Source organism: Falco biarmicus, chromosome 10 (assembly GCF_023638135.1).
Source record: "Falco biarmicus isolate bFalBia1 chromosome 10, bFalBia1.pri, whole genome shotgun sequence".
NCBI lineage: Eukaryota > Metazoa > Chordata > Aves > Falconiformes > Falconidae > Falco > Falco biarmicus.
In genome coordinates, this window is record NC_079297.1 from 16,530,540 (window position 1) to 16,555,556 (window position 25,017).

The window sequence follows — 25,017 nt, forward strand, 5'->3', positions numbered from 1 at the left end:
GGTCGCTGGAGCACTGTGCCCTGGCCCTGGCACAGGGGTTACTGGGCTGCAACACAGCTGTCTTTATACAGGGAGTCTTGACGTTGCCCCCGGGCTAGAAACACCAGCCCAGGCCAGTTCCCCAAAGCGCTGTCCCCATTGGGGCCTGGCCACATGGGCATAGTGGGAGTATCCTGGCCAGCCTGAGCATGGCCAGGTCCTGGCAGCCTCCCTGGCAGCTTCACAGCACCCAGCCCAGAGGGCACAGGGACAAGGACTGCCCTGCTGCTCTCCCCGCTGCCCCAGGCCCTTCCCCCATCCCCACACATCATCTCACACAGCTGACGGCAGCAAAGTGCGGAGTGGCGGCTGGGCAGGCGGCAGGGCTGTCCACACCAGCTCCTGTTCCTGCATAAACACCTGTAGCAGGGAGGGGACCAGAGGCAAAGGCAAACATTTACTGATTTACTGCCACTCTGCTCCATGCCACATTGTTGACTGTGGGGTTAAATTACCTGGAGACGGATGCCGGCAGAGCAGACACCAGCTCATGACTTGTGGCAGGGACTGTGTCCCTGGTCCCATGTACCTCTGGCCCATGCAGGTCTGCGGGATGCTCCAGCCCAGACCTAGGGCTGCCCCTGGAGCCTCTGCCAGCAATGAGGGCATGCCACTGGGGATGGGGCAGGTCTCACCCTCCCCCCCATGCAGGAGAGGCTCAGCCTGCGACCATGCCCAGGATGGGGCCCAGGGATCTGGGATGCTCTGGGATTGCCCCCCAGCAGAGGGGTCCAGCTCATGCCCCCCAGCCAGGCAGCACTGGCACCATACATAATGGCCCACCTCATGATGGCAGCCCAGCAACCTAAGGCATTGAGCCAAAACTGGGAGCTGCAAGCAAAGGGGCCAGGTTCCTCCTGGCCCCCCTGTCGCAGTGCTGAGCTGCTCCCCTTCTGTCAGCAGCTCTGGAGGAATTAAAGCCACCACTGACAGCGCCTGCGCCAGGCAGCCATCACGGGTGATCTGGGCCTCTTGGCTGGCTGGGCCTATCCAAACACGTCCTGGCTTGACGCTGCCAGGTGCCACGAAGCATCCCAGCCTGGCGGAGCGCAGCGCATGTGCCGTGGGAGGGGTATCCTGGAGAGCTGCCATGCCGAGGGGCTCTGGGTCCATACAGCCCCCCGCACTGCCATGCCCCGGAGCACCAGGGGTGCAGCCAGAACGTGCCAGTCACTCGCTCCCTGCCAGCCACTCGCCCAACTGGCACTGCCAGGTGGTGCGGGCTCCATCCCCCAGGGCTGCTGGAGGCTGCAAGGACAGTGGGGGCCGTGGGACAAGGCTGCGGCTGGGCAGAAGGAGATCCAGTGGCTGCCGGAGGCACAGGCAGCATGGAGGGCTCTTCAGTTGAGGAGTAAAAGCCGGGGGAGAAGTGGCTGGAGCAGGAGCTGGGCGAGCAGCAGTGGCAGGGGAGCCACAGGCCCCGTCCATGCTGCCGGCTCATCCCGGCCTCCAGGCATCAGTGGCCCAGGCTGGGGGCTCCGTGGAAGCTCGTGACCATGGCCAGGGCAGTGGCAGGCTGAGTCGGAGCAGGGACAGATTCCCCGTCCCTGGAGCGGCCGCGCTCCCCGCTGGCAGTGCCAGCCACGTTCCCGCACCTGCGGCGGCCGAGCCCCGCGGGGCCATGACAGCCCTGTGCCCGTGCCCCGGCCGCTCCGGGCCGCAGCTGGTGCCGGTGTCTGGCTGCTCTTCCTGCCCAGCCAGTTCTCAGCATGGCCGCCCGGTCCCTGGTCGGCAGCCAGCAGCGGCAGATACCTGATACTCGGGTTGTGCAAGCGCGAAGGGGGAGCCTGGCCCTGCCCGGCCCTTGGAGCCACCCGGAAGGCTGAGCCCTCTCCCGCCCGCCGGCCCCACCTGGAGAGGAGCTTAAAGGCCGGCCGGGTGGCCCCGCAGGCGCAGCGCCGGCTCCCGCACCATGCCCAAGGCCCGCAGCGTGCTCGTCCTGGCCGGGCTCCTGGCTCTCTGGGCAGAGCTGCCTCCAGCATCCGCCCAGAATGTCACCAGTGAGTATGAGCGCACGGCTCGGCACAGCTCGGCTCGGCACGGCTCAGCACGCCCCGGGCGAGCAGCCAGGATCACTCCCAGCACAGGGGCCTGCTGGGGTGGGGGCCGGGGCTCAGCAGCATCCCTGGACCCAGCCCTGGGGCCGGCAGCAGCATCTCCCGCCTCGGGCCGGCAGCCCTCACCCTGCCACGGCCCGGCAGCCCCGGCACCTGCCCACGCCCTCACCTTTGCCTTGCAGCAAAAGCCGGCGTGTGCCCGGACCCGGCGACGACGGAAGCGGTGAACTGCACGGTGGGGTGCCAGTCCGATGGCGACTGCGAGAGCACCCTCAAGTGCTGCCCGGCGGCCTGCGGCAAGGCCTGCCAGAAGCCCGACGGTAACGCTCCCTCCTGCTCCCGGCCCTGCTGCCTGGGGCCGGAGCCGCTGCCGGAGCCGACAGCCGATCCCAGCCGGCAGCACCGGGGCTCCAGGGTGCGGGAGCAGCCGCAGGCCTGGGCGGCTGCTGTGGTTGCGCATCCGGCTGCAGCGCGGTTACCAGGGGCTGCGTGGGGAGCCCAGTAGGGTTGGGGTGTGCTGCTGCTGGGCCACGCTCACCCCTTCCTCCTCCCACAGACACAGGCGTTGAGTAGATGCCTCCGAATGATGCTGGGGCCAGTGCTGAGGGCAGGGGCCTGTGCCGCTCCCCCTCCCAGACCTTGTTCCCCACTCAGCCTCGTGGGTGGCCACCAGCCCAGGACGTGGTCACTGTTCTGCCTCTCAACCCCGCACCTGGGAAGAGTCTCCCAGCGGGGTCATCCCTGGCCCTGTGCTGGCCACAGCCCCACAGACACCCAGCTGAGTACGCTTGCCATGCGGTCCTGCAGGAGAGCAGCCCCAGGTGATGGGAGCAGGCGTTGAGATCTTCAGCTGCAAAAGCATGGATGTGAACCTCCATGGCCGCCTGAAAGGACAGAACTGGCCTGGCTGTGCACCTGGGGGACAGTGTGGTACAGAGCTGGGAGCCCAGTGCTGGTGGCAGGCAGCAGGATGGCGAGGCAGGGGCCCCATCCAGCTAGGGCACAGGCCATCTGTGGGGCTGAGCACACATGCCATGAGCACACAGCTGGGGCTGTCCATGGTGGCAATGGGGGAAAGTGGGGCCAAGGCTGCTGTTGGGGCCGTGTGCTGCAGCTGCGCATCCTGTGCTGACCATGCACTCCTGAGCAGGAGGCTGAACACAGGGACTGCGGGGGGCCACAATGCCACATGGCCTCCTCGACATGTCCCCATCGGGTCAGGCTGTCAGGAGCACCAACAAGCAGTGCTGCAGGGTGGGGGAGCCACTGGCTGGCACAGGGATCCTTCCCCCGTGGCAGCCGGGGGCTAGGGCTATGCCTATGGCTCCGGGAACTGCAGGGTCAGCCCTGCCCCTCATGCCGAGGCTGGCAGGTCTCAGGCCGTGTCCCTTCACCTTTTCAGAGAAGCCTGGCACCTGCCCACCTGTCAGTCCAGGGATCCCCATGCTGGGCGTTTGCACAAACCAGTGCAAGACGGACTCCAACTGCTCCGGGAGCCAGAAGTGCTGCAGGAATGGTTGCGGCAAGGTCTCCTGCGTGACACCACTCCACTGAGGTCAGTCGGGCACCCACCAACCCCAGGGATCCTGCAGCACCCATGGCACAGCATCCACATGCCTGTCCCACTCACAGCCCTCTGCTCCTTTTGCAGGCACGGCCGCCTCCTACCAGCCCAGCCACAGGGAAGCTGCTGCCCAATGCGAGTCCCACACGCCCAGGCCCCGGCCCTGCACCGTCCTCCCCGGTCTGGCCACGCTCCCAGCTCGGAGCCTTCAGCCTCAGCTTCCTCCCCGGGGTCCCCTGCTTGGGGTGCGCCGCAGCCCCTGGCACTGTCACCAATAAAGCAGCCTCTCCCTGCCACTCCTGTGGCCGCCTCTGTGTCCCGCTGCACTCCGGTTGGACAGCCGCCCTGCCCGCTCCTAGCCGCATCCTGCCCACCACAGCTGACGCTGGGCACTGGTGCTGGGACCAACTGGAAGGGCTCCACATGACAAGCGTCAGTGCTGTCTGGCTGCACTGTGTCTCCAAGGGTCCCCAGCCTGTGCCGCTGCCTGGGGCTGCCCCACAGCCCCACAGCCCCATGGCCCGGGCTGCCCCAGCGCACTGTCTCCTCTGCTTTTGTGCAGACACGTGCAGAGCGGGGCCGTCAATGTACAGCCATGGCCACATCCCATCAGAGTGGAGCTGCTCTCTGCTCTGCAGTGGCCAGGGGACAGGGAGACTGCCAGCATGTGCTGTTACATGAGCATCACCCCAATCTGCTCCTGCCCCACACGCACCCAGCCCAGCAGTGGCATGTTGCCCATGACAGAAGGCTGAAGGAGCCTTGGGCAGTGAAGCCCACACACCTCTGCCCCATGCCTGCCCCTGCCGCCTCCCTCCCCTGCCTTCTCGGAGCTGTGCCCCACTCCTGCTCCTGCCCCACTTTCCACGGCAACTCCCGCTCCCTGCAGGGCTCCTGGCATCCCGGCCTTCCTATGCCTGCCCTGCTCCCAGCCCCCAGGACCAGAGCAAGCAGTTCCACCCGCCTTTGAGAGGCCAGCACCCCCAGAGCCCGCTGCCTTTGCCAGGGGTCAGAGCACAGCTGTCCCCCAGGGTAGAGTGAGCCCCACGCCCTGCCCAGCACAGCCTGTTGCCCATTGCTTGTTCCTCATCTCCCTGCGGCGTGGATGCAGGCTGGTGCCCCCCAGCTCAGCACCATTGCTCTCAGCAGCAGCTCTCCCTGCTCTGTGTGTGCCGGGAGGCAACAGACAATGCTCCCTGGGCCAGACCAGGTGGACTGGGGACCAGGGGCAGGATGCTGCTCCCCTCTGCCCCATCACTGCTCACCATCAGGGAGTGCAGGCACCGGGGCTCTGGGAGCGCTGACTGTCCCCCTGGCTCAGCTGCTCACGGGTCACTGGTGATCTGGAAAAGGTGTGCTGCAGAGGATGCGCCAGCCATGGGCTGCAAGCCCAGTGCTGTCCCAGGAGTCTCCCCTGAGCTGGATTGTTCATGCCCGGCACTCCCACGGTCCTGACACGGTGATGCCATGGGAAGGAGCAGCTCAGTTTGGCCAGCCCCACCCCAGCAGTGTTTAAATCCTGTCCAGTGGGCTCGGCGGCACAGCTCCCCGACAGCAGCGCAATGCTGGGCGAACGCACCCTCCTCCTGGTGCTCTTGGCACTGTTCATGGAGCTGCTACCTGCCCTGGCCCAGCAGCACCATGCTGGGGACCAGGGCACTGCCCCTATGGTCACCCCAGCACCGCGCTGGGCCCTGCAGGGACGCTGGCCCCTCGCCGCCTTGCCTGCCCCCGGCAAAGTGGGCACGTGTCCAGCGGGGGGGAGTGGAGCCGCACGCCCCCACAGACTATACTGCTTCTCCGACCACAGCTGCCCCGGTGCTGAGAAGTGCTGCCAGAGCAGGCAGGTCAGGACCTGCCTCCTCCCCACTGCAGGTACCGCTGACTCCCACCGAGAGGTGCCAGTGTGGGGACTGGGTGGTGGGTGGGATGCGGGCAGAGGCTGGTGCCCTTGTTGGGTGCCCCTAATGCAAGCCTCGCTCCCTGGGCACGTGGCCACACAGAGCATCTCCCTCTGCAGAGAGCCCAGGCTACTGCCCCCATGCCAGCAGCACCAGAGGTGTGACCTGTGGGATGAGCTGCCACAATGACACCGCATGCGGCCCTGGGGAGAAGTGCTGCATTCGCGGCTGCTGCGCCCGCTGCATGCGTGCCGAGCCAGGTAAGGTGGTTGGGTGTACCCATGCCAGGCTGAGGTTGCCATGGGACAGCCCCATGGGTCTGTGGTCCCCCATCACTCTGTGGGGGACCCATAGGCGGTGCAGGGACAGGCTGGCTGCACGCTGAGACCCAAGCCTCCCCTCCCCTCCAGCCAAACCTGGCTTCTGCCCGTGGAAGCGTGTGCAGAGGAGAGCCACTGCCTGTCCCAACCGCTGTGCCGATGACCGGGACTGTCCTGGGGACCGCAAGTGCTGCTTCTCTGGCTGCGGGCTGGCCTGCACCCCCCGGGACACAGGTACAGCCCTGCCATCCCTCCCCCCGGCGCCGGCACTCACCAAACCTGCATCCCCCACCCAAGTGTGTCTGGCACTGGCACTGCCCATGACTGCCTGTGGCTGCCCCATAGCTGCCCCGTGGCTCTCCTGTGTCCACCCCACACCCCTCCCCAGCGTGTGCCTGGCTATGCCACCAGACAAGTCTCAGCGGCCGTGCCCGGCCGAGCCATCCAAGGCCCTGGGCAGCGTGTGCTGCCAGCTGCAGCTCCCAGTGCTGCACGCCCACCTGGGGCACAGCCCCAGCCCTCATAAGTGAGCAGGACAAGGGGCAGGATTAAGACTGAGGCCATGCCAGGAGTGGGGCTGGGGGAAGCAGGATCCCGGCGCAGCCACCATCCCTGTTGTCACCAGGGAGCCGCCATGCCACAGTGAAGGCCGGCGCGTGCCCCGTGGTGCTGCGGGGCTCCCTGGGACCCTGCCTGGAGCTGTGTGATGCTGATGGCAACTGCCCTGGGGCCACCAAGTGCTGCACCACTGGCTGTGGCCACATCTGCAAACTGCCCACCAAAGGTAAGGCTGTTGACACCCTGTGGGGCTGAGATCCCCCGTGTCCCCTCCCTGCCTTGTTCCAGACTGAGCCTCACCAGCCAGGGCTGGCACACCCTTGGCTGCACCCGCCATCCCCAGGGGCTGCCCCTCACCATGACCCTCCCGGGAGGGAATGGGAGAATGGGGGCCCAGCTGCTGTCCCTGTGGGGTAGGAGCTGGGTGAGGGGCTTACCTCTTGGTGGGAGGGCACACACACCCCTCACTCCTCCCTCTCTCTGCATGTGCCAGTGCGGCCCGGGCTCTGTCCCCCCATGGCTGACGGTGACCAGGTGGCTGAGTGCCTCCTCCTGTGCCTGCAGGACAAGGATTGCCCCCCTGGCCAGAAGTGCTGCCCGCAGGGCTGCGGCCGGGCATGCGTCCCTCCACTGTGGGGTAAGACCCCCACAGCCTGCCACCTCCTGCGCGCAGCAGCCCGGGCCACCGCACAGGTCTCAGTGTTGCAGTAGGTCCAGCCTGGAGGGGACTGAGGGGGGCCCGGGCACCCCAGGGTCCCCCCATCCCTCAGAGTGGGAGCACCCATCCTGCACTGACTGCCTCACCCATCTCTTCCAGGCACAGCCTAACCCTGGCTGGGAAGGGCTGCACCAGGAGCTGCCGTTTCGGTGCCGCTCCCCACCCCGCTGCCATCACACCCCTGTGAGCCAGCAGAGGTGCTGCTGCCAGCAGGGCCGGCTGACCCCATGCTCGTCCCTGTGCCAGACACTCTGCACCACCAGCAAGATGGCACCAGCATTGCTCTGATGTCCGTGGTCCCCAGCACCCCCAGCCCCTCCCAGCCGTGCCATCGAGGGCTGCCTGCTGCCCACACCACCCCACACCACGCCAAGGCTCCTGGCAGTCTGGGCACAGAGGCGAACCCTGGCATCCCTGTTGGCCCCAGCTGCTTCACCACTGAAACAGAATAAACCAGCACATGGCCGCTTTCTGCTCCGGGCCACCATCCCTGTGCTCTGCTGCAGCTCCCCAGGAGGCACAGGCAGCCCGGGGCCATGCACAGGCGGGGAGGTGCAGGCAGGCACGCGGCAGCTGTCCCTGCAGGCAGGTGCTGCCCTGGAGCAGGGAAAGGCTCCTGTTTCCATGCGGGTACCCTCCAGCCACCATCACCCTATGGTGACTGTCCCACGGGCCCGGGGGGGCTGCATGATGTCCCCTTAGCTGTCATGCTAGAGTGCAGAAACCAGTTCCCTTGGATTCCTTGCACCAAGGAAGGGCTCATTTGCATCCCAAAGTGTGAAGACCTGGTTGGAAAAGCAGTCATGGGTCGGGGTGGATAGAGCACCTGGACAGGGGAGGGGGAAGGGAGCAGCACCCACATGCCAGGGGCCAGTAGGACCTGCTCGCTCCCCACTCCCAGCCCAGCCCTGACACTGGGCTGGGACACTGAACTGGCCCGGGACATCTCTCCTACCTCATGGTGCAGGACCTGAGTGGTCCCATTCAACACCTGCCTGAGCTGTGCCATGGCTGTGGGGTGGCACAATGGTGGCCGGCTCAACAGACCCCCTCTGGCTGCTCCTGCTGCTGTGCCCGGGCCAAGCTGTGGGACATATCCATGGCCCCCAGGCTGGGCAGGCAAGGGGCAAGCAGGGCTGGAGGGAATCCCAGGTAGGGGGTGGCAGTGGCTGCAGCAGGGATGGGGCTGTGTGCGGCAGGGGACAGAAGCTGCCTGACCCCACCTGCCCTCCACAGCCCCAAAGGTCACCCTGCCCTGAAAGAGGGGCTCAGCCAGAGATAAGGATGGCTGGCGGGGCGCCGGTGGGTTCTGGGAACTGCCCCTCCTCCTGCTCCTCCTGCCCACAGCACAGCCAGCCTGCCGTGGCTGGCAGCCCAGCTTCAGCTGCCCCAGCACCCCGGGCATCCCTGCCAGAGACTTTAAACCCAGCCCCAGCTCAGCTCTGGACACACATGACATCCCTGGCAGCACCATGAGGCCAGGGGGCTTTCCTCCTCCTGGGTCTCCTCGTCCTCAGGGCAGAGCTGGGCACTGCACCAGAGGAGAAGGGTGGTGACTACCGGCAAGCAAACCTGGCAGCTGCCAGGCACAGGTGTCCTGGGGCCAGCTCCGTGCACTCCAGCCCCACCGTGCCCCTGCCCAGCACACACTGGCACTGCCTGGCACATGCTGGTGGGGACCGTGTCCCGGCCAGCTGCAGTGCCTGTGGCACAGCCCTACTGCCCCAGGGAGCCCTCTCCTACCCCAGGCTGCACGGGCACATGTGCACCCCCAGCACCCCACACGCACGCCCAGCACCCTGTACGCGCAGCTGCCAGCACCCCGGGGTGCTACGTGTGGCAGGGGATCTCCCGGCCTCCCTGGGTGCCGCGCACAGACACTGGGAGACCTAGATCTGGGAGGTCTGTGCGCACAGAGCCCAGTGCCCAGCCTGGTGCCAGGGAGGGGGTCTCTGGGAAGAGTTGGGGCTGCGTGGTAAAGGTGGGCATGAGGGGGGTGCTGGCAAGGGCAGGCAGGGTCTGGGGCTGCACAGACCCCCACATCTGCAGCCCTGCAGCATCCGGGCCCTACCCTTCACCCCTCTCATCCCTTCCCCACCCCTGCATGCAGCCCCCAGCCACTGGTGCAGACCCAAACCCTGGCGAAGGGACCTGGGTCATGGGTGCCGCTTCCTGGGCACAGACCCCCGCTGCCAGGGCCCCCCACTGTGGGTGTGATGCCGGGGGCGGTTGTGCCCAGCTGCAGCACTGCTCTGCCCTCCCCAACACAACGGCTGGGTTCCTTCTTTGTTTTAACCAAACAGCTGCTGTTTGGAGTGAAACCTCCCGGCAGAGTCTCTGTTTGCAGCCCAAACAGCACAGCCCGGCCAAGAGCCAGCAAGGGGTGTTTGCAGAAACTGCTGCTCCTGTGACATCTCCCGGATGGCAGGCAGGACCTAGGCACAGGCGCCAGCTGGAGCTCACCCACGCCTGTGGCAAAGGCAGGGCTGTCCCAATTTTCCCAGCATGGCCAAGGTGAGCACAGGGTGCCAGGAAGAGGAGGGGAAGGAAGAAGAGGAGGAGGAAGCAGCTTGCAGTGAGGATGCATGGGGCAACATTATGCTCAGCGATGGATCCTGACCTCCAGCTGGTGCTGTCTCGGTGCTGTCTTCCCACTGGCAGGGCCGGCAACACTCCTTGTGGCACTTGTTGCCTTGCGAGGGCACACACGGCCCTGTGCCGTGCCATGCTGTGCTGTGCAGGTCTTGGTGTGGGCGTACAGCAGCCCTGGGGCTGTCCTGCAAGGGATTCTTCAGCCCCGCTCCAACCAGTCCCTCTCCTGCCATGGCAGCAAGGCTGCTGCACTCCAGGCTGTGCCAGGCAGCCCCGGGCATTGCCATCGGCTGGTCACTGCTGTGCCAGAGAGGGGTGGTCACTGTGAGCCCTGAGAGGCTAAGCTCCTGCCAGGACCCTGTCCCCGCAACTGTGCTCCCCACTCCAGTCCCCTGTGTCCCCCCCAGGGGGGACCCATGCCCCATGCCCTGGGGGGTGGAGGGCAAAAAGCTCTGCTGCCTGGTGCTGCCTTGACGCTGCCGTCCCACTGTAGGGGAGCCCCAGAAGCCGGGGAGGTGCCCGCGGGACTTCATGCGCTGCCTGCACCTGGATCCCCCCCCGCACCAATGACTCCAGCTGCCCCAGCTGGCACAAGTGCTGCCCCTGGGAGTGCCGGCTCCACTGCAACCCCCCGGCAGAAGGTATGGTACAGCACGGCTACCGGCACCTCCTCTGCCCAGGGCAGCCAGCATCCTTCTCCCCCCTCCCTGCCTCCATCCCTGTGCCATTCCCATCACACAGAGCAGCTCTCTGTGCACTGCTGGCAGCCTCCTGCCCACGGCTCCTAAGGCCGACACAGGGCATGTGGAGGGGTCCAGCCAGGGGCAGGCAGAGGGGTCTGGGCAGGGGCAGGTTTCCCGTCGCTGCCCATGGACACGGTCAGTGCAGCCTCACCTCTTGGCCCTGTGCCATTTGGCACTGCAGAGAACCCTGGTGCCTGCCCAGCAGCAGCCCCTGAGGGGCTTTTTTACCCCTGCCCCTTCCCCTGCCTGGAGGACAAGTACTGCCTGGGAGCGCAGAAGTGCTGCCCACTGGGCTGCAGCCCTGCCTGCCTGGAGCCCGGGCAGGGTAAGGCGTTCGTGGCAGCCGGCTGGGAGCATGGCAGCAGAAGAGCCCCAGCTCATTGTGTGGCAGCCACAGGGACCCTCTGTGCTGTAGGTGTCTGCCATCTCCTCACCACCACGGGCCCTTGGGGTGGCCGCATGCTGCTTCCCCTGCACCGGCAGCTCCTGGCAGCTGCAAGGGAACCCAGTGGCAGGACATAGCTGCCGAGTGCTGGGGGTGTGTGGGCCATGGCAAGGGGCCAGGGAGCCCCAAGCACGGGCAGGGCAGATGGTTGGGGATGCTGAAGCCTCACAACCGCCTCTGCTCCGCCAGACCAACCCAAACCTGAGGAGTGCCCCACAGTGCAGCCAGGGCTGGTGGGGCCGTGCTGGGAGTGGTGCCGAGGCGACAACGACTGCCTTAACGAGCAGAAATGCTGCAAGAGCAGCTGTGGCAGCAGCCAGTGCCTGCTGACAGCCCCAGCTGGCGAGACAGGATGGGATGGGCAGTGCAGGCAGGGCTGTGGCTTGGGGACCAGGGGTGATGCCACGTGGCTGCAGCCACCCTGAGGCACGATGGGAGCCCCCTCGCCCCATGCTCACCGCAGTGGCCTTTGCCAGGACTGGTGGGGCTGGCAGGAGAGCCACTGCCTGTTCTCAACTTCTCACTGCTGTCCCCAGTGAAACCTGGCACCTGCCCCATCAGCCCCTCACTGGACACTGAGCCACCGTGCCGGGACCCTTGCACCCAGGACACCGACTGCCCCGGCAGCGCCAAGTGCTGCCCCATCACCTGCAGGCTCACCTGCCTGGCTGCACTGCATGCTGAGCCTGGCTGTGCCAGGGGCCAGTGCTACCCCTGCCCAGCTCCCTCCCCATGCCGGGGCCTCCTGTCAACATGGTGCTGTGGGGGGCAAGCGCTGCCGGCAGGGCTGCCACTTTGGCCATGCACCAGCATTGCCCAGATGCGCACAGGGGGACACAGAGCTAGGGGATGCGGTGCCACCAGGGTGTTACCTGCAGTAGGCAGAGAGCGGCTGGGGTGGGGACCCACTGTGCCACTCCCAAGCAGGCACTGGGGTGGGAAGGGGATGGTGAAGCCACCCTCCAGCGAGGCCACCATCCTGCCCTCACCTCTTCCTTGCCAGCGCTGCTGGCCAGGCCCTGCTCCATGGTGCAGAGGATGCCAGCCCTGCCCCAGCCACCCCGCAGCCCCACCACCAGCAGAGGTGCCACCAGGACCAGGACTGTCCCCTGTCTGAGGTGTGCTGTCACCAGCAGTGCAGCCGGGAGTGCCACGCATGGCAGCCAAGGTGAGGGGGATGGGAGCCGCCCCAGAGCTTCAACAGCTCTGCCTGCCCTGGACCTGTGCCTCTGAGTGGTGCCAGGAGCTGAGGGGATGGGGACCCTGGCAAAGCAGAAGGGAAGGGCTGCAGGGACTTGCAACCTGGCCGCCTTGGGGTCCCCGGTACCAAGCTGCCCCGTACCGTTGTTGGGACCCCTCAGCCTATGCAAGGCAGACACTGCCCCAGCCCCACTGCTGCCTGTGTTGCAGAGCGGCACCAGTGGAAGAGCTGCCGCAGAGATGGAGACTGTCCACGCCTGGAGACGTGCTGCCAGCACCAGTGCAGCCCAGAGTGCCACACCGAGGCAGCAGGTGAGCGCCACAGCCGCAGCCGCAGCCAGAGCTGGGATGCCACACTGCCTCCTCTGCTGCTGTCCCAGTGAGGGCTGGGGTGGGAGGGCGTGGAGCAGGGCTGGGTGGGAGCCTGGGACTGGTGGAGGGGACAGATGTGTCCTGGTCCTTGCTGGCATCCCTGGCCCTATGTGCAGCCTGAGCCATTTTCCTCACAAGGCTCCCCACATCCACGCCAGCCTGGCAGGAGGGCGCATGCCAGAAGCACAGAGACTGCAGCGGCAGAGAGACGTGCTTGCTGCGGCCCGTGCGCGGGGTTGTGCAGTGCTGAGCACCAAGGTGGGACATGGCAGGCAGCTGAAACTGGCGAGCCCCGGGGGAAAGGGTGCCTCCTCTCCACAGTCCCCGTGCCCCTCGGCAGAGGGGTCTGGAGCCAGCCCCGTAGCTCCTGTGGGAGGAGATGCTGCAGCATTGCTGCGGGGCAGAGCCGCGCCGTGGTGCCTGATCCCCCGGGGCTGCAGTGCCAAGGGGCCGCGGTGCCGAGGGGACTGTGGTGCCGAGTGGCCCCCACGGGGGTGGCTGGGCTGTGGTGCGGGTCTGTGCAGCTGTGCCAGGGGCACCACAGCCGCCCTGTGCTGTATCCTGCAGGGAAGGCCAGCTTCTGCCCAGCCCGTGCCAGGCAGCTTCCCAATTATGACTGCAGAGCCTGGTGCCGGCACAACACCGACTGCACCGGCACGGACAAGTGCTGCCTGCGTGGCTGCGACTACCCCTGCCTGCCCCCGTCCCGAGGCGTGAGCTGCTTGGCCCTGCGCTGGGCGGGGAAGCAGTGGGCAGGGGTCCCCCCTGGTTCCAGTCATCTCCCCATGCCCCCAACCCTGCTGCCTCCTGCCCCCCAGAGAAACCCGGCATCTGCCCCCTGCCCGAGGAGGCACAGACCACCACGGCCCCATGCGGCAGTGCCTGTGCCGGGGACTGGCGGTGCCCAGGGCCTGAGAAGTGCTGCAGCAGCAGATGTGGCTACATGTGCTCAGCCCCGGAACGAGGTGAGGAGAGTCACTAGGACAGTGGTGCGGCATGCCGCTGGGCACACTGGCACACCTCCTGTGGGGCAGGATGCAGAGCAGTGCTGCCACCGGGCAGGCGCTCAGACCCCCTGGGGTGCAGCCAGCAGGGTGTCCCAAGGCTCCAGGAAGGTGGGTGCCCACAGCGCGGGGGGGTGCCTGCCCCACCTGCCCCTTCCTGCCCCTCTCAGACAAACCCGGCGAGTGCCCAAAGGTGAGGCCACAGCAGATGTCAGACCCATGCATGGAGGAGGACTCCTGTGCCCATGACAGGGACTGTCCCCAGCAGAAGTGCTGCTTCTCCGGCTGCACCAAGCGCTGCACCCGCCCTGCCCGAGGTGAGCATGGGCAGCCTGGCCACCAGTACGGGGCAGCAGCATGCGAGTGGGGCTGGGACCCTGCACCCTTGCCTGGGTCCCCTCCTCCTGTAGATCACCCTGGGGAGTGCCCTCGGGCAGAGCCGTGCTGGGACCCCCGGTGCAGGCATGGGAGCCAGTGTCTGGATGACGGTGTCTGCCGGCAAGAGGAGAAGTGCTGCAACACTGGCTGCACTTGGGAGTGCATGGCCATACCCAGAGGCAGTGGGAGCAGCCTGTCTAGGGAGGAGCTGGCCACCAGCCCCCTGAGAAAAGCCAGGTAACAGCGGGTCACCGTGCCCCTGCAGAGAGCCAGGACAGAGCTGGCAGCAGGTGTGTGGAGGAGTGCGAGGCTGACTGGCAGTGTCCCCGGGGACAGAGTTGCACCCACACTGGCTGTGGCCACATTTGCATGGACAGCCACGTAGGTGAGATGCAGCTCAGCTAACCAAGACCCAGGCACTGCCCTGGGAGCCGTGGGTGCTTCCCAGCCAGGTGCCCCTTGGTGGTGTGCTCCAGAGGGGGAGTGTGCCCAGTCCCTCAGGGCTGTGGGATGTGCCTGGACATCTGCAGCCTCGACAAGGAGCGTCCCTGGGGCTACAAGTGCTGCAGCAATGGCTGTGGCCATGTCTGCATGCGAGTGCCTAGTGGTAAGGGGGCCCAGGGCCACCAAGTCAGGGCGGCACTAGGACACACAGGGTGCCAGCCAGACCTGCATGAAGGTCACAGCCCTCAGCATGCTTACAGCTCGGCATCACCACAGGGCTGGTTCGTGCTGCTGCCCCATCACCTTGCTCACAGCAGCAATGGTCTTTTGGGGTGAGGAGACCCGAAGGGACACAGCGAGATGAAGCTCTCACCAGAGCTGGCCATGCTCAGCTGCAACTGTGGCCGCTGGTCCCTTGCCCCCGCAGATTCAGGGCTCCCTAAAAACACATCCTCCTTTTCAGATGCTGCATGACAGGAAAGCAGCTCCTCCATGGCAGGAAGACACTTTTGTTAGGGGACACAGGACAGCCACCAGCCCTCGCTGACCTGCCCCCTCTCCACCACCTCCAGCAATAAAGCACATATGTGGCTGCATCCAGCTGCCCCTGAGTCTCAGCAGCATTGGGCTGCCCCACCAGGCACTGGGACAGCCCCTTATGCTCCTGCAGCAGCCCCAGCATTGCCCAGGGCTCACTGGCGAAGGGATGGTCCCACTAGGGCTGGAGCCAGGGGGCTCAGCCCACACTGGCATCGGTGCCGTGGGGCCAGCGAAGCTGTGCAGACACAGACCCTGGTCTGGGGCAGGCTGTGGGACAGGCACCACCTCAGGCATCCATCGAGGCAGGGGCTGTTCCTCATCTGTTTGGTCACATCAGCTGCCATCCAGGTCATGCTTGAGGGCAGACCTGGGGCTGAGAGCCCATCCAGAGGCAGCAGGAGCTGCAGGGTGGTGGCTGGGGTGAACTCTGGGGCTGTTATGCGACACTGCTGAAGGCAGCCATTGCCCAGTCCCAGCACGGGAGGGCAGCCCAGACAGACAGGCACTACCTGCTCCTGCCTCCATGGGCAGAAAGGACAAGACCCAGACATGTTCATCCAAGGACCTGTCCTTGTATTGAAGTGTCACAGCCCCATGAGAGAGCCAGGCTCTTCCAGCCAGGCACCATGGCACAGGAGGGAGCAGCTGTGCCACTGCGGGTGCACATCCCTGCCCTTGGGCCAGCAAGCATCCCCAGGTGAGCCACAGCCTCTGGCACAGCTGCCCTGGCCAGCAGCGCTGGTCCCCGCCAGCCCCGTGGGGAATGGCTCCCTGCAGGGACGGGGACATGGCTGCCAGCAGCAGCTGCCCCAGGCAGGGGCCATGCAGAGGCCACCATGCTCCCAAGGCTGGCACTATCGGGCACCTGGAACTGAGAGACAAGGGGTCAGGAATGGGGCTGGGCTGGGCATTGCCAGGGGCAGGAGTAGCCGCCGGCCACAGTGCACAGCACATGGTGCATGGCACACGACGCACACAGTGCATGGTGCACAGCACACAGCTAGTTACCGATGTGGGAGCACGCCTGGAAACACTCGCCCTTGGTCTTGAAGTTGTTCCTGTTGCCACCACAGCCGCCGTAGATGAACTCCTCACACTGCTGGCTGGAGGCGTTGAAGAAGAAGCGGCGGAAGAGCGCCTTGCAGCTCCCGCAGACGGAGGGCAGGTAGCAGAAGTCTGTGTGGTCCGAGGGAAATGGGCTGAGCCAGGGACAGGATGGGGATGCTGCCTGGCTCGGTGCTCCCGGGGCCCTCAGAAAAGTCTGCATGGCTCTGGTCCCTGCTTACTGCCAAACCCTTCCTGCCAGCTCTGCGCCTGCCTGCCCCGTGGCCCCACGCACCAGCAGCTGGGACGCGCCCCCACCACACAGTGTCGTACCCCCCCACCGTCTGCAGGACCCAGCAAGAGCAAGGGGGCAACCCCCTTCCCGTTTTGCTTGGCTCACCCCTCCTGTCACCGCCCCAGTGCTTGCCATGCTGCCATGCCAGAGCCCCACTGCGATGGCACCAAGCCCTCACCCAGCACTGGCTCCTGGCACGTGTAGCCACACTTGCTGGGGCAGCACTTGGTGGCAGCGGGACAGCCGGCATCGCTGGTGCAGCGGGAGCAGGAGGCATCCCTGCGGCAGGCGCTGCAGTCCTTGTCCATCAGGTCCTCCACCTCTGGGATGTGGTAGCAGTACCCGGGCTTCACTGTGGGACACAGTGGCTGGGATGCTGGGGAGGGCCACAGAGTGGGGGGCTGAGCAGCCCCCAAGCACCCCAGGGCTGGACCCCAATCGCCTGTGGCCCCACGCCCCCGCAGACAGCCAGCACCACATGGGGCAGCGGGCGTGCTGGGCAGCAGCAGCACCCAGAGCATCCCTGTCCCCGGGATGTGCCACGGGTGCACTCACCCATCCCCAGCTCCTCTCTTCCAGCCGCGTGCGAGGCCGGGCCAGACCGTGCAGCGAAGGGGAGCAGGGATGCGAGGAGGAGGAGGAGGTGGCCGGGTGGCAGCTCCATGGTGTCCTGGGCCAGTTTGGGCCCTGGGTGCGGCGGGCTGGGATTTAAGGTGTGCCGGCGGGGCGGAGGGAGCAGGGCTGGCGCCCCAGCTCGGCTAATTCCTGCCATGCGGGTAATGAGCCGCACCCAGGCAGGGCCTGGCCTCCCCAGCAGCATCCCAGCCGCAGCCCTTGAGCTGGGGCGACCGGTAGGACGGGACAGCTGCCCCGGCACAGCCCTCAGGGACCCCAGCCGGGTGGCAGCCGCATGCCCCAGCTGGGCTGGAGGCACCACCGGCACCTGTCAGCAGCCCACTGGGGACAAGCTGTCAGTGAAGACAGGCGGGGGGTGTTGGCACTGGCCCCTCCGCTGCCAGTGAGCGTCGCAGTGCCATCCCAGGGCATGGAAAGCTATCGGCTGTGGCACAGCCATCAGCCAGGGAAGGGTTTGGGGCACCACATGCCGCAGCACTGCTCTCCCTGCAGTGCACGTCCTTGGGGAAAGGCTGTGCAAGAGCAGTGCAGGGCACGTGCCCCTTCTCCCCTTTCTCCCATGCTCCCTCCTGCTTGACAGACAGCGTCCTGGGAGGGGATGGTCCCACACGCGGGACTGAGCCCGTGGGTACCACCTCACCTGCCAGTCATTGCCACTGTGGAAGGGAGGTCCCACAGGATGGTGATGCTCCCATCCGTTCCCACACTGCAGGCACCATCAGCCCTTTGCCACCCACTTCATCACCCTCTCCCAGCTTCGGGCTGTCCCCTTCATCCACACCTCTCCTGGAGGACTGCCTGTGTGAGCTGAGCCCTGTGCCCCCTCGCAGCCTCCTGCTCCTGGCAGTGGGTCAGGGTCCAGCAGATGCATCGTGCTGGTGAGGGGCATCCCCTGGGGACAGGACGCAGCTCGCAGCCTGCCCAGCTTCCAGCTGGGAGCCCAGACCCACGGCAGTGCAGGGCTCCCAGCGGCAGATGGATCCCCAGAATCCTGCCTGCACCCGTGGGTGGGCGTGGGGTGAAACCTGCCATAAGGAGGGAGAAACAGATTAAGCTGTTCCCATTCAGCAGGAATAATTGTCTTCCTAATTACTGCTGTAATTACTGTCCCAAGGGGGAAGTGGAGGGTGAGGAAAGCTCAGTGGGGAGAGGCCAGGAAAGTTGGACCCGGGGTGGGGTTTGGAGGGAGGTGCCGTGACCTGCCTGCGCCCCACCGCAGCTTTCCCTGCCTCTCCTCTGAAGCCCCAGGACAGAGACACTGGCAGCATCCCCGGCACGGGACAGAGACGCAGCAAAGCCCAAGCAGGGCAGGAGCAAAGCCGGAGGGACATGCCAGCGGCAGTCAGGGTGGGTGACGGGAAAGGGACCCCTGCATGGGGACCATGGTGGTCCTGGGGCTGTGTCTCAGCAGCTGTGCTTGGCACATCTCCCTCAGCCTTGAGCTGTCAGGGACATTTCCAGTGGCACAAGGACACCCAGTCCTGCACCCCACAGGAGGGCAGAGCCACGGCACCAAAATCCACCAGGGCTGCATTTTTTTTCTCTGCTATCTTGCCACAGTATCTCAGCCGCCCCGGGGTGATACTGTAATGACAGATACCATCTTCCAGAGCAGCCCCTGCTGCCCCTGCACTGGTGGTAGTGCCATGGCCAAACTGGGAAGACACCACAGTCGACACAGAGCCAGTCCCAGGGGTGCTGGGATTCACAGCACCATGGCGGAGTGGGGAAGGGCTGCTTCCAGGTAGATGTGGGGGTTGCACGCAACAGAAAACAGCACCCCGTGAGGGACTTGTGTTGGCCACCCCTGCCCTGCCCTGCTGCCATGTCCAGCTCACCCCGATGGGGACATGCAGTGTGAGTAATGGGCACAGCCACGCTGGGCAGAGCCACCAGCCAGACCATGGCAGAAATAGCGACTGGGGCAGCCCAGCCCAGGGAGCACCCAGGAATGTGGCACCTCCCAAGGCAGCCACCCAGCAGGGATGGGGACAGGGATGGTGCTGTGCCACTGGGATGATGCTCCTGCCCAGACCAGGGTGCATGGCAGGAGAGGTGATGGGGGAGCCGAGGGGCAGAGTGGGTCCCCTCACCTGTGGCACATCCCAGCTGTCCCCACACAGAGGCCACTGGCCGATGCTCTCTAGGGCTGGCACAAGCCAGGCACTGTCCCCTTTGCCCACCCAGAGACAGAGACAGGAACAGCCCCTATGGGGACCAGGGATGTCCCAGCATGCAGAGCCAGTGCTTCCCACTGCTCCTCTTCTTGCAGCTCCGTTTCTCCCAGAATGAGTCATCCCACCTGTGTGTCACCCCCATCCCACACAGAGGGGGACACGGACGGGAGAAAGTCCTCATGCAGCCAGCTGCTGGTGAGCGCGTGGTGCCACCCAGCCAGCCTGGACAGCAGATGGGCACAGACAGGCACTCACAGTTCAGATGGCGCAAGCAGCATGGACTGTATGCGCACCCACTCATGCACATACACACAGAGTGTGGACTGCACATGCACGTGTCCACACCTGGCCGGCTTGGATTGCACATGCACACACACATGCGTGTGCAGGCAGCCTGCCCAGCCATGCGTGCCAGAGCCCTCCTGCCTCTCCCAGGGACAGGAGCTCCCAGAAGGGAGCAAGCTGGGAAAGCCCCAGCAGCTCCAGTGCCTCCATCCTTGCAACACACCGCACCAGCAGACCTGCCTGCAGCCCCATGCGGCACTGGCGTGATGCAGCCCCAGGGACAAGTAGCAGCTCCCAGGACAGCCCCTGCTGCCAGTGCAGCCTGTGGCAGGCTTGCAGATAACCCCACTCAGCACGGTGCTGGCAGAGGCTTCAGGGCCCTGGGAGAGCCAGGGCCTGAGTGATTGTCATGGGGCTCCAGTCAAGGGCAGAGCTGTGGGTGGGAAACACGGCCAGACCCCAAGGAGGGCTGTGTCCCTCTGAGTGATGGTGATGGTGCAGATCTGTGGCTGTGCCCAGAGCCCTGGCAGCAGGCAGACACAGAGGCCAGTGTGGCCGGTCCCACCAACCCCATGGAAGGGAGCAGGAGGCAAGAGGCAGCTCCAGCACCATGTGATGGGGACCCAGGCACCCACTCTGGTTCTGGCCCACTCTGATGCTATGGCCCCTCAGTCCCAGCACCTGGGCAGAGCCCCCACGTAGCTCCCTGCCCCCAGCACCAGTGCCCCACTGCTGCCCCAAGGCATGGGGCCGGGTGGGCACCAGCTTTCCGGGAGGTGCAGGGCTGAGGGGCCAGTGGCAGCACGGGGCTGTGGACCATGTCCAGTCACAGGACGTCCCTCGGGAGCCAGCAATTGTTCCTGGAGGCAGAACAATGCCCGGAGAGCTGCCAGGGCACCATGGGCCACAGCACCCGGTTGGGGAACCACCACACCCACACATTCTGCTGCCTCGGCAGGGCCAGCCCCACACCGGGGTCCCCCAGCTCCTGGCTGCCACCTGGCTGGCCCCTGTCCCCCAGGAAGCTGTGTTGTGGCACAGCACGGCATGGCATGGCACAGCATGGCTTTCTCAGGGCTGCACTGAGCAGCAGCACCTTCGTGCCTCCCTGCATGGCTCATGCAGTAGCAGCAGCCTGCAGGAGGGAGGGGATGGGGGGGGGGGTGTCACGCTTGGATGGAGTCTTCTGGGCACTGGGGCACAGACCAGGTCACTGGGACCAACCTCCAGCCCCGGGAGGATTTAAACCCCTGCCCATGCTGAACAGGCAGCACCCACGCTGCCCACACTGCACCATGCGGATGCTGTCACTGCTTCTGCTCCTGGGGCTCTGCTGCCTCTGGGCCCGGCTGGTGTCCACAGGTGAGTGCAGGGTGGGCATGGGGAGCCAGGGGATTGGCACTGCGGGGAGATGCATAGCTGCATGAAAGGGATGAGCGCGGCCATGGCCAGGGTGCAGTGTCCCGCACAGAAGTGTCGTCTCCCTGCACATCCTTGCACATTGCAGAAGAGACTGGCAAACTGCCCAACAGCTTCCCTGGGAGGGGTGCCTGGGGTCTTAGGAGCCCTCGCCCCCACTGCAGAGCTGACAGCTGCACCCGGGTATGCTCCAAAGTGAGGGCCTGTGACATGGATACTGCCATCTCTCCCCAGGGCTCACCTAGCCCCATCCTGGACCTGGACTGAGGACCCAGCATGTGCAGCCAGCCCACACCAGACAGCCGGACAGCTGTCCGTGGAGGAATCCATGAGCTGCTGGATATGCACCCATATTCTCAATTCCACCTCCACCCCCTCACCCTCAGCTCCATGCTGAGCATGGGGGTCTCTGTGCCCCCCCCTTCCCCCCAGTAAACCCACTCTGCAATGAACACTGGCTGGCTCCGGCTGTGTCAGTCTCCTGGTGAGCCCATGCCAGCCTCCGTGGGACCTTCAGCCCCTGCAGGAGGGATGGAGTCCCAGGCAGGGGCTGTGCCACCGCAGCAGGCAGGTCCCTGAGGAGCCACACACAAGCCCTGCCCATGGGTCTGTCTATCCCTGCCGGGACCAGGCTTGTTCCTATTCTCGGAGACCCTCCTGCGAGCAGGATCTCATCGTGCCCCCAGAAAGGATGCAGGCTTGCGGCAGGGCCACAGCAGCACAGCCAGACCGAACTTGGTGCAGCTCTGCAGTGAGCGTGTGTTGGGGCTGCCCTGTGCCCTTGGGGGTCAGCTGCGGGTGCCCCTCGCACCCCACATGGGCAGCAGTTTCCCAGCTCCTGCCCTGCTGCCAGCATGGCAAGGGGCAGCATGGCGGCACAGGCAAGGCTGCAAGGGGCTGACAAGCTCCCAGCACCCCAGCACCCTGCCTGTGCAAAGCCAAATCCAGGACCTGTCGGTGTCCTTGCCGGCGTAGCTCCTGGCTGAGCCCTGCCATGGCAGCTGTTTTCAGAGGATGCCGGCGGGGGCAGGGTGGGGGTGGGGGCAGGCTTTGTCCACGAAGCAGCTCACCTCGAGGAGCCCCAGGAGGCTGGGGGGGACAGACTCCACAGGGAGGTTTCTCCTGGCCCAGTGATGCTCTGCTGGTCCTGTGCAGGTGCTGGGGCTGTCCCTGTGGCTCTTCCACAGGGGACAGAGTCACATCACTGTGCAAAGGGTCCTGCCAAGCCCATGCTGGGCAGGAGCAGGTGCGGGAGCTCCCCATGCCATGGACAAGGCTAGGGCAGCCACAATGGCCTGGCTGTGCCAGGCACTGACCAGGGACAGGTTGTCACACCAAGCTGGTGGCCCAATGTGCTGTTTATTAGGAAAGTGAAGGTCCTGCACAAAACACCGTTGGTGCCTGGCACCAGCCCTGGCAGAGTGAGGCAAAGAAGGAAGCCAGGGGCAACTGCCCCTGTGCCCACCCACTGCGGGCTCTCCTTGCCCCACATGCTCCTCGCACACCCTGTGGCATTGGTCACCAAGCGTCATCACCACCACCATCATCATCACCGCCATCATCATCACCATTGCCATCATCCTCTCCATAGTCATCATCATCATAGTCGTTGTCATCATCACCATTGTCGACACCATCGTCATTGTCATCATCACCATTGTCGTCACCATCGTCATTGTCATCAGCACCATTGTCGTCACCATTGTCATTGCCATCACCATGCCCATTTTCATCGTCATCATCATCATCATCATTGTCGTCATCATCATCGTCGCCATTGTCATCATCCTCCCCACTGTCACCCTGGTCAGACTCAGGCTTCCCTCCTGCCTCAGGCTTCCCCTCACTCTCCGGCTTCCCCCCGGTCTCTGGCTTCTCCCCCAGCACAGGTTTCTCCCCAGCCTCCGGCTTCCCTCCAGCCTCCGGCTTTGCCCCAGCCTCCGGCTTTTCACCTGCCACTGGCTTTGCCCCAGCCTCCGGCTTCCCCCCAGCCTCCGGCTTTCCACCTGCCACTGGCTTTGCCCCAACCTCCGGCTTTCCCCCAGCCTCCGGCTTTTCACCTGCCACTGGCTTTGCCCCAGCCTCCGGCTTTCCCCCAGCCTCCGGCTTTTCACCTGCCACTGGCTTTGCCCCAGCCTCCGGCTTCCCCCCTGCCTCCGGTTTCCCTCCAATACCTGGCTTCCCACCAGTCTCCAGCTTCACTCCAGTCTCTGGCTTTGCTACAACCTCTGGCTTTTCCCTAGTCTCAGACTTTCCTCCACATGCTGGATTTTTCCCTGAACTGGGTTTCTTCCCAGTGTCCGGCTTCCCAGCCAGGGTGGGCTTGTTCCCCACTGTGGGCTTCCCCCCAGTCACCAGCTGCTTCCCCGATGCAGGTGTTGCAGCAGTCACCAGCTCAGACGTGGGCAGGCGCTGGTCCTTACCCACCCGCTCTGCACCTGACTCCGGCTTCCTGTCCTGGGTGGCCCTGCAGGGCTGCGGGCTGGGCACCATGCTGAGCTCTGCCTCAGACAAAGGGCTCTTCCCTGGAGGAGCAATTCTGGGATGTCCTGGCTGTGGCCACCTGGCAGGGGTTGCTCCATGGAGCCCTGGAAGGGAGCAGAAAGCAGCACTGTCATCCCCAGTGTGCTAGTCGCGCACTGCCCTCCTACCCGTGGCTCCCACCACCACAGCTCCCACCCACCAGCATCTGGGTCACTGCACAGGGTGCCCAGCTGGGCCAAGCCCACAAGGATCTGCCCTTTGATGGCTGGTCTCAGATCTGGCACCCTGATGCTGAGCCGGGGCATCGAGGGCACGACGCTCCCTGTGCTCGCAGCAGCTGCGTTTGCTGTGGCACTGCACAGCTGCCTTCCCTGCAGCTTTTCCCAGTGGGTTTTCAGGGCTCTGCTTGACCACTGTTGCCTGCACGACTGGGGTGATGCAGCCCTCCAGGGCTACCCCACTGCCTGCCGGCACATGGTGGGGCTGGTGCCCAAGGGGCCCCCACCACTGACAGCAACAGGGCTGCAGAGGAGCTGCTGCAGGAGCTGCAGCATACCTGCCTGCCCGGGCCCTCCTGGGCATCTCTACACTGGAGCCAGAACCCACCTGCGGCTCCAGCTGCTCCGGGGAGAGATGGCACCGTGCCATGCCACAGCCTGCCCCAACACCCACAGCAAGTCCCGCAGCACCAGGGCTCATCCCCACCCTGCTCCCCCCATGGCTTCTCTGACCCTTGCAGGCAACACCGGCAGCTGCCAGCACCCCCAAAGCACGGGCCTCCCCACCGGCTGCTCCTGCAGCACCCCACAGCCCACCCACCAGCAGACAGCTACGGGGCTGATTGCAGGTGCAATGCTTGGAGAGCCAGGGCAGAACTTGGAGAGGAAAAGCAAGAAAATGTGTCTACATGTGTGATTGCAGCAAATTCTTAACAAAACAATTACAAATCCAGCATGCGCTATTTAACGAGGGAATAAATATGTTGTTGAGCACATTTAGGAAGTTGGTCTGCACGCTCTCCTGTTGAGCAGCAGCAACGATCCTGCTCAGCAGCAGAGTGGCACAGCACAAGGCTCCCCACAGGCAGTGCTGGCCCCTTGACATTGCTCTGAGACAGGGAAGGGGACCAACGCGTTAGCAATGGAGGCACCAGCACTGCTGGCTTGTTGGCAAAAGGCAGGTTATACTCTAAAGCTTAAAATCAGCCTGTAAACTGAGACTGAAAGAAACTCAAGTTTCGAGAGAAAAGCATTTGGAAAGCAATGACATTTCTGCTGATGTATTTTCATCAGCATGCGATGGCCCCAGTGTCTTATTACAGAGAAACGGCAAACCTGGCTCCCGCTGCACAGGAGCTATTGCTGCCTCGGAGTCTGAGCTTTAGAATAAAACAGACCAGCTGGCAACAGGTGCAGGAGCATTCCGAAAGAAGCGGTTCCACGAAACTGTAAACACTGCTCTCAGAATCACTTCATGGCTCATTCAAAAGAAATGCCATTTGCACTTCTTTGGAATCTGGCAATTTTTCCCAAGAAAAAAAATATGAGAAGGAAAAACATACTTCTTTGAGAATTTCCCTCCTCCCAGAGCAGCTCCTCCCCAGTGGGGCTGGTGCTTTTGGAGGGTTCATGGCAGGGAGATGCCCTGAAACTGTCACGAAGCAAAGTGCAGGGGCAGCTGCCAGCCCAGGCAAGGAGTGTGCTGCACTCTGGCCCGAGGCAGGCACAGGCAGGTGGGCAGCAGAGCTGAAGCACAGCTGTAACTACCTGCACCTTCTCATTTTGGCTAGAGATGGCCCGAGC

General features: G+C 64.9%; 3 protein-coding genes across 3 annotated transcripts; 2 read left to right on the plus strand and 1 right to left on the minus strand.

Annotated features, from left to right (window-relative positions):
- Positions 1–1,847: 1,847 nt before the first annotated feature.
- On the plus strand, positions 1,848–3,956 carry LOC130156242 (WAP four-disulfide core domain protein 2-like). Its single transcript, XM_056354559.1, has 4 exons — positions 1,848–2,039; positions 2,279–2,416; positions 3,499–3,651; positions 3,748–3,956. The coding sequence occupies exons 1-3, from the start codon at positions 1,952–1,954 to the stop codon at positions 3,648–3,650; spliced, it is 378 nt and encodes a 125-aa protein (XP_056210534.1). The 5' UTR covers positions 1,848–1,951; the 3' UTR covers position 3,651; positions 3,748–3,956.
- Positions 3,957–5,733: 1,777 nt separating this feature from the next.
- On the plus strand, positions 5,734–7,267 carry LOC130156195 (WAP four-disulfide core domain protein 3-like). The gene is made up of 5 exons (XM_056354493.1): positions 5,734–5,821; positions 5,972–6,115; positions 6,507–6,673; positions 6,890–7,076; positions 7,257–7,267. Exons 1-5 carry the CDS (start codon positions 5,734–5,736, stop codon positions 7,265–7,267), a joined length of 597 nt encoding a protein of 198 aa, XP_056210468.1.
- Positions 7,268–22,249: 14,982 nt separating this feature from the next.
- Positions 22,250–23,224, minus strand: LOC130156197 (protein qua-1-like). Its single transcript, XM_056354496.1, has one exon. The coding sequence runs from the start codon at positions 23,222–23,224 to the stop codon at positions 22,250–22,252; it is 975 nt and encodes a 324-aa protein (XP_056210471.1).
- Positions 23,225–25,017: the final 1,793 nt, after the last annotated feature.